This window comes from Mandrillus leucophaeus, unplaced genomic scaffold (genome assembly GCF_000951045.1).
Source record: "Mandrillus leucophaeus isolate KB7577 unplaced genomic scaffold, Mleu.le_1.0 Scaffold268, whole genome shotgun sequence".
In the NCBI taxonomy this organism is placed as follows: domain Eukaryota; kingdom Metazoa; phylum Chordata; class Mammalia; order Primates; family Cercopithecidae; genus Mandrillus; species Mandrillus leucophaeus.
The window spans coordinates 1506523-1522721 of NW_012102787.1; the positions used below are offsets into that span (position 1 = coordinate 1506523).

At 46.5% G+C, this 16199-nt stretch overlaps 2 protein-coding genes across 3 annotated transcripts in view; one reads left to right on the top strand and one right to left on the bottom strand.

Annotated features, from left to right (window-relative positions):
• Positions 1-16199, top strand: part of LYRM2 (LYR motif containing 2) — a 38606-nt gene that overhangs the window by 14608 nt on the left and 7799 nt on the right. Inside the window, exon 3 of one of the 2 annotated variants that reach the window (XR_001006520.1) lies at positions 3704-3929. Coding sequence is in view for 1 of the 2 variants with exons in the window: in XM_011984428.1 (XP_011839818.1) it covers positions 3704-3734 (31 nt within the window). In the remaining variant the exon portion in view is untranslated. Of the gene's footprint in view, positions 1-3703; positions 4249-16199 lie in introns of those variants that run through there. The other variant, XM_011984428.1, reaches the window with a different exon arrangement.
• ANKRD6 (ankyrin repeat domain 6) overlaps positions 1-16199 on the bottom strand; it is a 70977-nt gene that overhangs the window by 8353 nt on the left and 46425 nt on the right. Inside the window, exons 6-13 of the mRNA XM_011984426.1 lie at positions 13199-13297; positions 11700-11798; positions 8952-9050; positions 7581-7658; positions 3626-3730; positions 2126-2260; positions 1615-1800; positions 1000-1152 (exon numbers count right to left, since the gene is read on the bottom strand). Coding sequence (XP_011839816.1) covers positions 1000-1152; positions 1615-1800; positions 2126-2260; positions 3626-3730; positions 7581-7658; positions 8952-9050; positions 11700-11798; positions 13199-13297 — 954 coding nt within the window. The remainder of the gene's footprint in view (positions 1-999; positions 1153-1614; positions 1801-2125; positions 2261-3625; positions 3731-7580; positions 7659-8951; positions 9051-11699; positions 11799-13198; positions 13298-16199) is intronic.

Sequence of the window (16199 nt, forward strand, 5' to 3'; positions counted from 1 at the left end):
ATAACATTTTCTCAGGTGTGAAAGCAATATTGTTATGAAGTTGAAAGTGTTATTCTTATTCTAAACATTCTGAAATATTTAGAGATGCCCCGTCAGGACAGTCTGCAACTAAATCTGAAATAGTTCAAGAATTTAAAAAAATATGTGTCAGAGAGATAAGGCAAATATAGCAACATATTAACTGGCTGACTGCAGGGATTATATGCAAGCATTCACTCCATTATTCTGTGAACTTTTCTGTATGTTTGAAAACTTTTAAAATAAAAAGTTGGGAAAAGAAAAAAACACAATTATTCTAATTTTATATGTAGTGGGAAAGGAGTGTAGCAAAAATTGACAAACAGAAAGACTGACATAGAAAAAGACTTAAAGAAGATAAACCCCAATTTTTTTTTTTTTTTTTTTCTAGACAGAGTCTTACTCTGTCGCCCAGGCTGGGGTGCAGTGGCACGATCTCCGCTCACTGCAACCTCCACCTCCCAGGTTCAAGCAATTCTTGTGCCTCAGCCTCCCGAGTAGCTGAGATTACAGGTGTGAGCCACCACACCAGGCCAATTTTTGTATTTTTAGAAGAGGCAGGGTTTCACCATGTTGGCCAGCCTGGTTTCGAACTCCTGACCTCAAGTGACCTGCCCACATTGGCTTCCCAAAGTGCTGGCATGACAGATGTGAGCCATCATTCCCAGCTTAAACCCAAATATTAATAGTGCTTTTCGGCACAGTGGGCTTATAGGTGACTTATTTTCCTAATTTTCATATTTCTAAAAGTGCTCTGTAATGGGGCTATCTTATTTTTATAATAAGAGGCAATTTAAACATGTTCTTTAAAAAGTTGAACTAAATGTGCTTTAACAAAATCACATAAGCAGAAGCAGGCCTCTTCCCTGACAGCCCATTGGACATCCCAGGGTAGAAGGGTGTGCTGAAGTCAAAGTCGGCTCCTGAGTTCATGTTCCGCCAGAACACCTTGCAGTTAGGAAGCTGGGCCTTAGGACATACTTGGTGCTGGGTCTTATTCTCCATCTGCCCCAGCTTTGTATTCATTTTGTCCTGAACCGATCCCAGCTCTGCTTTTATCTCCTCCACAGTAGCCTCCAACTGATTCTCCAGCTTGTTGATTAGAGGTTCACATCGACAACCATTTATTGGTGCCTAAGAGAGAAACAAAAAAGTTCATTCCTTCAACAAGTATGTTTTGAGCACCCACCGTGTGCCAGGCAGTATACCAGAGGATAGAGATGATGGAAGAGATAGGCTCATCCTTGTCGTAACTTTGAAATATCTTATAGGCGAAGCTTTGGGGAAGAAGATTCAGAGGGTAAGATACGGTCCCTCTCCTCAGGTGCTTTTATATACCCTGGGGCCTCAAGATACCTAGTCACCTGAGGATGGTGCAGCAAGCTCTGCAGCTACACACACACCTCCGTCTGCCTTGGCCTTAGCAGCAGGAGTGGATCTGCACCGTGCAGGTGGGAAGGCCATCTGGCTTACCTTCAAAGCTTGTGCTTAACTAAGTCAATGCCTAAAGTGGCTATCAGCCCCCAGGAATGCCGTTAAACAAAAACCCTTGCTGAAGGCCTATGTTCCCTTCTCCTGACAGTGCTTAGCAGGTACCTGCATCACTTTCCCATCCTTGCCCCGGTACAATGTGTAGAGCTGGTATGCCCTGAACTCATGGGGTGGGGGCGGGGATGAACACCGATGCCTGTTCCTCTTTTTAGGGTGATTATGAGCATGCAGGTTCTTCTGGTGTCCAGGCTGTTGGTCGGCTGGTGGGGTGGGGTCAGAAAATGCTGATACCTGTGGGAGAGGAAGAGACAACACCCCTGAATGCTTTGACTTTTGCAAGACTGACACCAGTCAGTGGCGCCCATGTCACCCCATTTGGGCAAAGAGCCCCACTGTTTCACCTCATGGTGTTCTACTCCAAGCCACATATGTCAAAAGAAATATATCAGCACATTCACCTTGTGTCTGATGTTAGCCAGATTTAATTTCTGTGCTCTGGCTCCAAACCAGCCAGCCAAGTGAGGGGACTTTTTAGCTGACGGGCACGACACTCTGCCAGGACCCGTGCCACCCTGCCTCCCAGCCACCCCCTGGGCTGCTTTCTGTGTCTCCTGACCTTGGGCCTTGACTTTCTCCTCCTGTCATCCTTTGCTCTGGGTTCTGGGGAGGCTGACAGGAACTCTTCTCTGGCTTCTTCTTTTCTGGCCACAGCTTGTTCACTGCTGGGGGTGTCTCCTGCTGAGACACTGCCCTACAGTAGGAAAAAACCCAGAGACCTATTGTGTTTGCTGCCTTGGCCTTTTTCACTAATAGGATCAAATTTTCTTTGCAAGATTCCATATAGTAAGGGACCCACGGGAACCTTTGCAGATGCCATAGATTTCAGACACAGGAAACACTGCTTGGTGGTCTTAACATAGAATGCTTTTCCTGGTTGGTTGAACAATTTGGCTTTTATTGTATTTATTAGGTCCTAAGCTAAATATATTCCTGGGTCTAATTCGATGCTGTAGAACACCAGGAACCTACCCGACACAAAACACCTCAACATTCGAGATTTTTGGTCGTTTACATTTCAACAAAACATAACTCACTCATTCTTTGACCTTGGATGCCGCCCCCCACCCACCACCTCCAACCCCACCAACAAAATTCATGGCAAAGAGTAAGAATCCTTTGAAATGAAAAAATATCATATTTCTGGTCCTTGTGAGAATGTTCACAACTGAATATGTACAATTCACACCTAGGAAGTTAATCAGAGTTGCAATGCCTTAACCCTGGAAACTGATGAGAGGATTCTGAAATAGCAGATAGAAGAGCAAGTACTTGGTGATAACATTTTCTGTGCCAAAAGCTGTCTCCATATCCCAGGCTTCTTCCTCCTGATTGAACTTAAAGGCATGGTTTATTCCAGGGCTACAAGGCACAAGGGCATCTAGCTGAGGTGGAGGTGTGGGGCAAGAGGAGTTGAAATCAGCTCAGGCTCTGCTCACCATGCGTGCCCTGTGCACGGTGGGTCTGCCTGGGGGGCATATTTTCTAATTCATATAAGGGAGCCATACAGGCTAGCATAGCCTTGGTCCTTTCCCTAAATGGAAGTGGCCTATACCAGTGGCTCTCAAATGTTAGTCCACATGAGAGTGCCCTGGAGGGCTTGTTCCAACACAGATTGCTGGGCCCCACCCGAGTTTCTGATCCCGTGGGTTTGAGGTGAGGCCCAAGAATTATCATTTCTAATAAGGCCCCAGGTGACACACTGGACACCACATTTTGAGAGCCACTGTCCTACACAATCTGGACACAGTGTTAGAGAAGCAGTACTGCCCACAGGGCGTGGGCAAAGGCCACAGATACCTGGGCTGGTAAGTGTGCCCCCAATGCATACTGGATGGGTAATGGGCAGCGCACACGGAGGCACATGGCCTGAAACCTTGGGGAATGGAGGATGTGAAGCCAAAGAGAAAAAGACTGGCAACAGTTTGAAGAGCTCCAGCAAGGAGGAGAGGCAGAGAGGGCCTGGCAGCCACCAGGTGAACCTGGCTGAAGCAGGGAGATAGTTTCCCACCCTCTGAGCACAGGCGGATGTGCGGACGGCGGGAGGACTGCCCCCCACCTTGCTTTGGGCCACCTCATCTCTTGGCACAGACTGGGCTCTCCTCTCTTCCTTGAGCCTCTCTCTCTTTTTCCTCAGGCTTCGCCCACGACTGAAGCGCAAGACCTGAAGGAGGCAAACGGCATTGTTACAACCACTGGTGTGCGCAGCATCCGTGTGAGAGAATTCTCCTTGGACCGGGGCTCTGACCTAACAGAATTTACAGCCTAGAGGGTGAGAGCAGGTGCGCACATCAAGCAAGCACCTCTGACCACCTACCAACTTCCTAGGTCTTGTCCTGGGCACTACAGGGACGCGGAGACAGGTAGGATATTATCCCTGACCTCAAGAAGCTCAGAGTCTATGATGCTAATATCTATAGACACTGATGCCGGGCCGGGACTGCCAATCCACGCACAGAGGCTGTGCTCCAGGGAGTGCCATTCACATAAACTAGGATATGGATGGCGTCTCCTGGAGTTGTGAGACGCAGCAGAGCAGCCCCGTGCGAGGCACAGCCTCACTCTCCATCTTGGTACACTGGACCTGAGCTAGCCCAGATGTTCCCTTGACCAAACTGTGTCCAAGTCACATCAATTTGATTCAAACTATTATTAAGGTGTATCTATGAGCCATAGTACCAACCACGGGACAGGGATCTCTTCCCCAAAAAGCAGCATTTACTCTGCCTCTTATAGTGCAGAGTGACAGAATGGACACAGGAAAACGTCTGTGGGTCAGAACAAATCTCACTTTGAAGCCAGTAGCCGCTGGCTGTAGGGTCTTTGGGCAAGTGATTTGATCTGTCTGCACTCTGTCTTCTCAAATGTAACAATGGGTCAGGCGCAGTGGCTCATGCCTATAAGCCCAACACTCTGGGAGGCACAGGTGGGAGGATTGCTTGAGGAGAGGAGTTTAAGACCAGCCTGGCAGACAAAGTGAGAGCTCATCTTTATTTTTATTATTATTATTTTTTGAGACAGAGTCTTGCTCTGTCGCCCAGGCTGGGGTGCAGTGGCGTGATCTCGGCTCACTGGGTTCACACCATTCTCCTGCCTCGGCCTCCCGAGTAGCTGGGACTACAGACGCCTGCCACCACGTCTGGTTAATTTTATTTTGTATTTTTAGTAGAGATGGGGTTTCACCGTGTTAGCCAGGATGGTCTCAATCTCCTGACCTCATGATCTGCCTGTCTCAGCCTCCCAAAGTGCTGGGACTACAGGCGTGAGCCACCGCGCCCGGCCTCGTCTTTATTTTTAAAAAAGAAAAAGAAAGAAAAACGAGGAGTCATTGGGATTCACCAAGAAAAAACAGAGGGCTGGCACACAGTGGACTGTCAGTCACTGTCAGGTGCTTCCCTCCCTGCCTTCAGGTGGCTTAACTGGCAGAGGGTGTTTAACAGAGTACAGATCTTTGAGTTGATGGAAACCTTCAATCTCTGGTCCATAATAGTTAAAAATGTAAAAGAGTCCTTAGACCAAGAAGTCCAAGAACCACTTCCCCAAGTCATTTCTAAAGCTAAATTCAGATTCACCAGGAAATCAAGTATGATGAAAGAAAGTGACTATACCCATCGCTCACCTGATGTATGGACTCTTAATACAGCACCAGAATCAGCCTAAAATTTACTTTCAGAGCATTTGTAAACCACACCAATCAAAATGACAAGTGACACTCAGAGGTCACCCAAACTCAAAATTATAATCAGCAAAATTCCCTCCATTCACCACATTATTAGTCAGTGAAAATAACTTTGCATGACTTCCAGCCTTTCTCAGCAAACCAGACCATCTACTAAATGGGATGTCATTAATTTTTTCCAGTCCACAGAAATGAGGGAATATTGACTGTGAGGTCTTCAAAAGTAGTATCCTATAGCTGGGTGCAGTGGTTCATGCCTGTAATCTCAGCACTTTGGGAGGCCAAGGTGGGTGGATCACCTGAGCTCAGGAGTTCGAGACCAGCCTGGCCAACATGGTGAAACCCTGTCTCTACTAAAAATATAAAAATCAGCTGGGTGTGGTGGCACATGCCTGTAATCCCAGCTACTCAGGAGGTTGAGACAGGAGAATCACTTGAACCCCAGAGATGGAGGTTGCAGTGAGCCGAGATTGCACCACTGCACTCCAGTCTGAGTGACATAGCAAGACTCTGTCTCAAATAAATAAATAAATAGTACCCTCTTAGTACTGCTGTGGCCCATTTAAAATCCATGTCCGTCTATGGGCCTAAGGCAAGGGGATTTCTCTTTTCAGGCAAAGCAAACACTAATGCTATTTCTGTAACCACAGATCAAGAGAACAGTATGCATAACATCTTATGTCTAAAGTTCCTTGTTTGTGTTGAGAATAAGGCTCAGCATATACAATTATGCATAAAAAAAACTTTCATAGCATGTCATCCAATTTATTTGTTATTCGATGTAAGCATGGAGAAACTTGCTTAAGTCTTTTTTTAAGTGGAAACAAAAAAGAACTGCACAGGGAAATGGTCCACGGTAAGGCTCTTTTCCCTGTAAGTGAAGATCCTTGGGCTCTGGAAGACAAATGACAGGTGGATTAAAGATCCGTCAATCCTTCTCTGCCTAGGGAACCCTCCAGCCCCATAAGACTTGGTCTTTGTATGGCTGAGGGTGGGGCTGGCTGTCCATTAAATTACCACACACTGAAATTGCCAGAGAAATGTGATGGGTTCTGACGTTTATACAGCACTTCATACTTTTAGATCCATGAGAGACTAGCATTTTTCTATCAGGATTCATGGATGTGATTCCACTTACGATAAAAGCTGCTAGACGTGGAAGCCCCGCAGCTTTTCCTACTGACTTCCTTTTGTCAGGAGCTCTGCGGCCTTTCAGAGACCACTGAGAAGGACCAGCTCCATGCACAAGAGGGTGATCAATTTTGCAAAAGATACAAATCTTAACCATTTCCAGAAACTACTAGTTATATTAGGCATGTTTTAAGAACTTAGATGAAATAAAGGCCATCCCAAACCCTGGGCTGGTATTGGGTTATTTTGCAGCAGGGTAGTGTTCAAAATCTTCCTTTGACTCCGTGAGACTTCATCTTCTTCTTGCAGAATAAGATGGAAAGCCAATCAGTGTTTTCTATAATATAATACAGAATAGTGCCAATCTGGAAACAACCTAAATGTCCATCATTAAGGAAATGGCTTAATAAAATATTAATAGCAACAAAAAGAATATTATGCCTCCATTATAATGAATAATTATGAAGACTGCAGAACAATGTTTTATAATAGGATAAAAGGAAGAAATACAAAAGGGTATATACATTGTAAGCACAATTATAAAACAATTATGTGTCTGTTTCATCTATTTTGTGGATGAAACAAAAACAGTTGTTTCGGGGGGCTAGAATTATGAATAGCTTGTAAATTATTATTAAATTTCTTTATTGTTACTTAGATAATGTCAACATCAACTAAAGTATCAGCCACCATTTAAAAAGAATTAAATGATGGTCAAAATAACATTATTCAGTAAAAGAGGAAAGAAAACTAGACTGTACTTAACTGTCTCTGGCAGGCGACTGTCTGCCCAGAATGGTCCCCTCCCTCCTGCCTTTCTTTGGGGAAGCCCCTTCTTAAAGTCCCTGTCCCACTTCTTCAGGGATGGGCATTTGGCCTAAACTCTGCAATCATGGCCCTCTCCTGCAATGTCTTACACTGGAACTTCTTCCTCGGCTGAGTGTCTGGGAAGTTATGACCCAGGCAGCTGGCTGTGACAATGATCCAGCCACAGGGAGAAGACGAGGCGGCCCAGGCGTGAAGAGCTGGACTTGAAGCCTTTCACTCCCGTCATCCTGGGCCCCATGGATGCCTACACCTCCACTGCCGGGTTACATTCCCTATGTAAGTTTGTTTGAAGTGGCTTCAGTAGATTGCAACCAGGAGTCCCAACAACTTTGTAGCCCCACATAATCAGTACCATGGAAAGGGCAGTAAATCCTACCTGGGGAGCTTTAGTAAGGAGAAGAGCAACTTCTGGGTTATTGTGGCAGCGGGCAGTCTCCAGCGGAGTCTGGCCTGCCTGAGGAGAGGCAGAGTAGGACAGGTGAGAAAGGGCTGCTGATCCCGCACGCACACCGCCCAGCTGGCACACCTCTGGCCAGGAGCAGGCAGTTCCATGCCCAGTGACACCCAGCACCTACGTGGCAAAACATGGCCACCTATGTGATGTGGCCCTGGTCACCAGCCTCAGACCCTCCAGTGAGGGAGGTGGGTCACACGGGAGGACACACTAAGTAAAATATATGACACCAGAGGGCAAGGGAAGACCGAGGGGGCAAGAAGTGCTTTAGGAGGCCAAGGCCTGGGCACCACCCACCAAGGAGTGCTTCCCGGAAAAGAGGGGAGGGAAGGGAGCACTCAGGGAGCATCCGGGGGAATGTTTCTGTTAGGCAAACACCACAGAGGATCTGAGGCCCAGCCCAGTGATGAATCTCCCCTGGAAAACAGTGGGAAGACACCGGAGGGGCAGATCAGGGCTGGCCAGAGAGATTCAGGAAGTGGAATATGAAAAGCAGTTACGAGTTATGGCCACAATGTAGGTTCTCAGGAGATGAAGCCAAAACCCAGGAGTTGACAGCAAAAGAAGATATTCAAGGCATCACGGAGGAGGTAACTGTGCCCCCAGTACTGGTTGTAGAGCTATGAGAAGGCAGGAGGAAGACGGGAGCTAGATACAGGAGCCAAGCAAGCTGAAGAGCCTTGTGCCAGCTTCAGCAGTTCCAGACCACACCCCTCAAAAAAACCTCCACACAGCAGCTGTTGCACCCTCCAGGCCCTGCTGAACCATTCGGAAGGACAGAGACCTCAAGGCAGCCTCGAAGAAGAAAGCACATCTGAGCTGGTGCCTGCTCTAGGATCTGCAGGACACACAGTGAGAGGGGGAGGGGCAAAGGGAAACAGTGAGGTCAGGCAAAGTGGAAGAGAAAGGAGTTGCTTTAGAATTTTGAAGCTGATTAACCTGAGGGTCATGTGGCCATTTTTCTGAGCACCACATGCATTTACAGCCTGGAACTCACTTTGTAACATCCACTTGTCAGTTTACCTGAACATCCCTGAGTTCTTTTTCATGCCAGGTGGTGCTCACTGCAGTTAGGCAGCTAAAAGCAGGCCCCAAGGCTTCTCAATTCCTGGCACTGTTCAGAGCCCGGGTCCCCTTGAAGTCCACCCCAATGGCCCCAGGGGCTGTGGTTCCAGGAGAGATCCCCCCTCTTCCAGAGTGTACTGGGCTGGGGGTCTGCAGGGGTTTAGTACACATCCCAATCTGGAAAGGGGTGGGAACCACTTTAGATAGCAGTGTTGCAACTCAACTTACATTGTTAACAATGGTCGTATCTGCTCCGGCTTCCAGTAAGATTTTGGCCACCTTCTTGTGATTTAGGGCAGCAGCAATGTGAAGTGCTGTGTCTCCAGCCTAGAATTGATTAGAAGGCCTGCTAAACCTCATCTGCTCATGGCCTACAGCCCCCAGCTTTTCATTACCTGGCCTAGGTGTGGCTCTTCAAAGTCAAACTGAGATTTGCCTGAGACTGAAATGGGGCCCTTTGTTAAAGCGTTATGAGGCTCTACTCAAAGAGATCTTGGAACTAAGTGACCTCGGCACCAATATCACCTTTATTTCTGAGTGGGGACACCTGGAATCACACAGCAGGATTAAATGCAGGGGCAAAGGAATGCTGGCCTGGGGTTGTTAAGAATGATGGGACCCGAAGCCTCACAAAGACAGGAGGACAGGCCTGGGGCAGGCAGGCTAGTCATTCCACTTTTGACCCTGTTCCTTTACCCAGGGAGGTCAGAGGTCAGAAAACTGCTTGGTGTCCGAGTGCCGAATTGAGCAGGAGAAGCTGTGAAGACAGCTACTTCTGCAAGCACTGGAGAGGTGACAGGTCGGCCTGCAGCTACAGCGGGAAGATCTGAAGGGGTCACTGGGACTCAATCCATCTGCAGGCTAGGATATAGCTTTGTGCGGGTGGAAACACCAAGAACCAGTGTTCACTCAAGACCAACTGTTTTCTTCATCTTATAGACAGCCTATAAATAAATGTTCACATTATCTTTATACAAGAAATATGCTTTCACAAAATCAACTATGAAAGGAGGATAAAGACAACTGTAGCTTAGTGGGCCAATTCCAAATGCAAATGCTGTCATTTCCAAACACAATGATATAAATAAACCAGACAAATACAGGAAAAGTGAAACAATTCATTCTTTCTCCTATCAGGTGATCAGGCAAAGCGCCTGATACTTTTTTCCTGGGTAGCATGAAAATTCAGCCATCTTTGTGAGGGGTAGGAAAATTTTTATTTCATTTCTGAGTCACTTAGCTGTGCGTATTGAAGGGAAGCTCTGCACAGTGTTTTTCCCTTGGCTGAATATTGGAATAAGCTTCAGAGCGTTAAAAAATGCTGATGTCTGGGTCCCACTCCCAGATATTCTGAATTCATTGGTCTGCCATGTGGGCTGGGCAGGGGGACTTTTTAAAGCTCTCAGGTGCTGTGACATGCTGCCAAGGTTGAAAGGCACTGGTTGGTTGGGGCTATGCAGGGTCATCTGATGACCTAGCACCCCACTAGGGAGGCTGTGGAATGACAGACTTAGCTACTTGATTAGGTCAGTGGTTCTCAATCCTGGCTGTACACTGAGACAGAGAGCTTTTTAAAAATACCATTGCCTGGACCTCATCCCCAAAGGTTCTGGCTCTTTCAATAGTATTTTTAATTCCCCTGTTGAGTCTCATATGCAGCCAGGGTCAGAAACCACTGTTACATGGTATGTTTAATCTATACCACAATCTAATTTTTTTTTAGTTCAGGTTTATGCACTCCAACAAAGAAAAGCCAAACAACGTACCCACAGGTATCAATAAATACCAAGACAATCTATTTTTCAAATCCAATGACTGCTGGAAATTGTGCACATTTCCAAGGAAGATGATAATATTCACAGCTTTATTTCAAAACATGGCACTCTCTACAGATTATGTGCCCAATTTTATGGAAATGAAAGACTATCAGCTCAAGTGTAAGTAAGTGGCAGTGCAAGGAACAGAACTCAGGGAGTCCTAAGACTTCTAATTCCTATGTTTGCTTGGTGGTTTTTTTTTTTTTTTTTCCTTTAAAGAGACGGGGTCTTTCTGTTGCCCAGACTGGTGTGCAGTGACAAGATCATGGCTTACCACAGCTTCAAACTCCTGGGCTCAAACGATCCTCCCGCCTCAGCCTCCTGAGTAGCTGGGACTACAGGCACATGCCACTCTGCCTAATTTTTATTTTTTAAATTAATTAACTTATTATTTATTTGTTTTGAGACAGAGTCTTGCTCTATTGCCCAGGTTGTAGTACAATGGCATGATCTTGGCTCACTGCAACCTCTGCTTCCTGGGTTCAGGTAATTCTCCTGCCTCAGTTTCCTGAGTAGCTGGGATTACAGGTGCACACCACCACGCCCGGCTAATTTTTGTATTTTTGGTAGAGACAGGGTTTCACCATGTTGTCCAGGCCAGTCTTAAACTCCTGAGCTCGAAGTGATCTGCCCACCTTGGCCTCTCAAAGTGCTGGGATTACAGGCATGAGTTACCATGGCTGGCCACATTTTTTAAAATTTTTTTTGTAGAGACAGGGTCTTGCTATGTTGCCCAGGCTGGTCTTAAACTCCTAGCCTCAAGTGATCCTCCTGCCTTGGCTTCCCAAAGTACTGGGATGTGAGCCACTGCACCCGGCCTCCCTTGCTTCCTTACTAAATCACATTCTTTCCTGTGGGTTTTCTTTTTAAAATTATATTATAAAACAAAGCCTGCCCCAGGATCTCCAGAAAATGTTCAATATGCAAATGTGGTGATATGCACAGGAATTATAAGGGCACACTTTCTCTAGGAGGCCAGATAAGCCAGGGCCACTAGAACTCAGTGGGACACCCATGCAAAGCCCATTGCTGGCTGAGTCCCAGACAGGTGACATGGCAGCACTTCCCAGCAGCCTCTGCTCCCGTTTGCACTAACACACCTGTCCGGTAGCCTTGTGGGAAGGGTGCTGGCAGCCATGAAGAGGATACATGCACTGACCTGGTTCTTTTCATGGACAGAACAGAAAGCACTGAGGAGGAGCCTAATGATGGACAAGTGATTATAGCGCGCAGCAACGTGCAAACAGGTGTCTCCTGCCTGCGGACAAAAATCAAACTCTAAGCACAATCTGAGCAGTTACAAAACAAAATAGAGACAAGTAGAAAGAAAATGCTATTTAAAAGCTGGCAGACTGTCATATGCTCTTTAGGGGATCATAAGTAGCTCTTTTAACAGACACTCCATCCCAAGGCTCACCATCCTTTGCTGCTATGGGCAGCCCCGCCCCCGTTCTGCCTGTGCAGAACCACCACGTGGTCACGGAATCACTGCTTTCATGTTTATGAAACTAGACATCTGCTCCCCATGAGACCTTCGCAAGAGCTAAGGGAGGCTTTGCTTACCCAGTGCTTGAGGAGGATCCAGGGACCCTACTCCCTACAACCCAAAAGGTCGGTAGCACACTGACTTAAGACAAATAGCCCCTCCCAGCACAGATCCCTCACAGATGAAAGGACAGGGCAGCAGGGGTTTGTCAAATCTTAAGATCACATGTGCCCCCTGAAGTTCAAGGAGTATCCCACTTCAGTTGGACCCCAATATCCTATATGGAGCTATGTAGTAGGGGAGTTGATAAGGAAGCAATCACTGGGAGCAAAAAAAGGGTATGAAGAAAAACTCAGGGGCACGATGCTCAGTAAGCACAACAGGCAGAACCCTGTTTCCAGAAAGACAAAGAACTAGAGACACAAAGCTGCCTGCAGTGTTCTCTTGTCGTTTCCATTCTAGCTCTGTCTGGAGAACGCTGGTCACTCGGCATACTTTTCTCCCCTGCATTAAGACGGAACCAAGCTCAAAGCTGAGGTTCAGAGCATTAGATGAGTCTACCCCAAACAGGGAGACCCTCAGCTGAGGACACTTTAGAAAGAAGCCTCAGATTTATTTATTTATTTATTTATTTATTTATTTATTTAGCCAACGTGGCTAAGGCAGGGGATTTATAAAGGAAATACAGCTTCTTTGTGAAGAAGCGATACCCATGTGACCCTTCCAGTCAGCTCATCCCAAGGACGCCTTGGTAATCAATAGGACCTGCTCACTGTAGATTCTGGGCATGGGGCATCAGAGGACCTCCCCTGTAAATGGCACCAGTTCATCTTTGCTGATAATAGTACAACACTCTATGTGGGTAGAGACGTTCTTAAAACATTAACTGGTTTCCTAGTCTGTAATTGGCCAGACACGTGCTGTAAGAAATGATAAACCAAAGATGAGGCATGAAGGGAAAAGGATGGGAGAAAAGCAGTATTTCCAAGTCTTTTGATTCCTCCTCTCATGTGCCTGAATGACCCCTTAGAAAACTGCCAAAAAAAGAACACTTTAGAGATAGTCCCCAAATACTTTTTACATTTTAATTTCTAGATGTTAAGGTTCAAGTATGCTCATGAAGTTATTTTCTGAAGTGACACAAGAAAGAGAATCTGGTTTTGTTCACCCACATTATTTTTGAGGTCAGCGCGGGACCCGGCCAGCAGGAGGACGCGCGTGCTCTGGGAGTGGCTGTTCTGGCAGGCCAGGTGCAGAGCCGTGTTCCCCGCCTTGGAGAGAGGCAGAGAGAGGGAGGACATATTAGCAACACACTTCCATGCTTTGCAGAGGGGCAGTACTTATTTGGGGGAAAAGACAACACTCACATTCTCTGCCTCTTGCCTGATGGTTTCGGTGGGGATGCTTCAGAGGTAAGAACATTTAATTTGGAGTCCAAATGGGCAGAAGAGTCCTATTTGTCATAAAACCTTGGTTCCAAGTCCTGGCTCTGCCACTTACTAGTTAAAAGCCGGTCTCTTCAAATGCTCAAATCCCTTACCTGGGAAATGGAGCATGACCCACATCCTAAAACTATGGGGACTGACTCAGAGTGTCTAGGAAGGCGTTTTCTTAACATGCAATGCTGGAAACATGCACAGCACTCAATTCCTGTCAGATGACTTCCTGCCCCACACGAGAAATAGCTGTGGTTATAATTCCTGCCAATGGTGGGCTAAGAAAGGTAAAACTAGCCACTTCCTGGAAGGGTAGGCTAACACAACTGAGATTTAACTTGTAAGCCTTTTTCAAGTCACCCATTCTTGTCTTTTTCTTGAAACATCAAAATTTTAACTACGGACAGCAGGCCCCGCCTTTCAGGCAGTACAGTTGCATCTATCACTTAGGACACAGATTGAGACCCTCTTGCTTTTTGGGTCCCTCTTGTTTTTGAGAGCCTCAACACACCACATCACAATGACAACCAAGGGTCAGAATAAGGTCCATAGCAATACTGCAGGAAAAAATTGCAGGACATGAACAGAACTTTTGAGCCTATGGGAGTAAGGAACCTGAGGCTGCTGATAATCCCTGGAAAAGTAACAAGAAAACAAGGCTGTGTGATAGGTGACATTGTGTCATCCAAGAGCTTGCAAGCACTCAGGAGGTTAAACACAGAAGCTCTGTGTTGGTTCTGCTGAGCTTAAGTGCTGGGTCAGGCTTGCAGGCACATGGGCTCAGAGCATTACACTGCCTGCTCATTGCTTCTCCCTCACCCAGTTCACTCCCCTCTGCATCTCACAGTACTGGCCGCCGATACTCCAGGATATTAGATTCCCGATCTTTTAAAAAGAGAAATGAGTTAAAAAAAAAAAAAAAAGAGGAATACTGGATACGGCCAGTTTACTTATCCCCCTTCTCTTTACCTTAGCTTCAACCAGCCTGGGTGGACCTTTTGTCTGACTTTTACCTCCAGGCACAGGGAGGATGATAGGCCTGAGGTTCCAGCAGGCTCCCTGGTTCTCAACCTTGACTGCACAATAGAATCACCTGGGGAAGCTTTCAAATCAGCCCTGTGCACAGCCACAACCATTCTAGAGACTCTGATATACGTGGCCTTGGGGGTGGGTGTCTAGCATCCCCATTTTAGTACTTAAAGTCCCACATTCTGGGAAACCCTTTAGCCCAGGGCAAACTGGGACAGTCTGTCAGCCCAGGACTGGTCTTCGGGGTTTTGAGTTTTTTTTCTTTTTTGTTTGTTTACAGTTCCCCAGGAGGGTCTAACATGCAGCCAGGTGGAGAACCACTGCTAGCTGAGTTCTCAGCAACAAGGGGTCTGCCCAGGTTTTAAAAACCCTACTCTCAAGTTGTCTGCAAGTTATGGGCTTCATGGCAACCATTAAATACGTGCTGAATAAATGAGTGAAATGAAAGAAATCTGAGGCCTCTAGAAATAGATCATACCAAAGCTTACATTGCCAATAAGGAAATATTAATGATGTGAAAAAATATTTGCATCAAGAAAATTAAAAACCATAGGTTTGGATAAACAAATTGTGGTAGATCCACACAATGGAATACTCCTCAGCAATAAAGAGGCGTGAACCATTCCTCCATGTAATGACACGGAGGAATCTCAAAAACATTACGCTGAGTTTAGGAAGCCAAACACAGAAGGCCGCATACTGTATGATTCCATTTATATGACCTTTGTGAAAAAGCAAAACAGATCCGTGGTTGCCCGGGGCTGGGAGAGGGTGACTGGGGGCCTGCCACCAGAGGGCGCAAAGGAACTTTCTGGGGCAATGGAAGCATTCTATATGTTATGGTGGTCGTGATACAACTGTGTACATTTGTCAAAACTCATAGAACAGCATGACTTCATACCTATATGTCAAAACCTGACATTAGAAAATGTGACCTAGGGTAGATACCTATGTAGTAGGTGTTTTTCCCCACCCTGAGTAGTGGGTACTGATTTCCCAGACAGGAGTTGCTATATTTGTTGAATAAGAAGGATCTTTCTACAAGCTACGGCTGGTACAAAATGTCCCTCCCTCTGGGACACATGAGTTTCCTGACCTGTCCTTCTGAAGCCATTTTATCTACACAGAAAGAATTTGCGGGTCAGGTGCAGTGGTTCACGCCTGTAATCCATTACCTTGGAAGGCCGAGGTGTGTGGATCACGAGTTCAAGAGATCAAGACCATCCTGGCCAAGATGGTGAAACCTCGTCTCTATTAAAAATACAAAAATTAGCTGGGCATGGTGGTGCATGCCTGCAGTCTCAGCTACTCGGGAGGCTGAGGCAGGGGAATAGCTTGAACCCGGGAGGCAGAGGCTGCAGTGAGCTGAGATCGCACTCCAGCTTGGCAACAGAGCAAGACTGTCTCAAAAAAAAAAAAAAAAAAAAAAACCAAAAAACATGATTACAGGCTGGGATCGGTGGCTCACTCCTGTAATCCTATCACTTTGGGAGGCTGAGGTGAGTGGATCACCTGAGGTCAGGATTTCAAAACCAGTCTGGCCAACATGGTGAAAACTTGTCTCTACTAAAAATACAAAAATTAGCTGAGCATGACGGCAGGTGCCTGTAATCCCAGCTACTCGGGAGGTTGAGGCAGGAGAATCGCTTGAACCCGGGAGGTGGAGGTTGCAGTGAGCCGAGATAGAGCCATTGCACTCCAGCCTCCA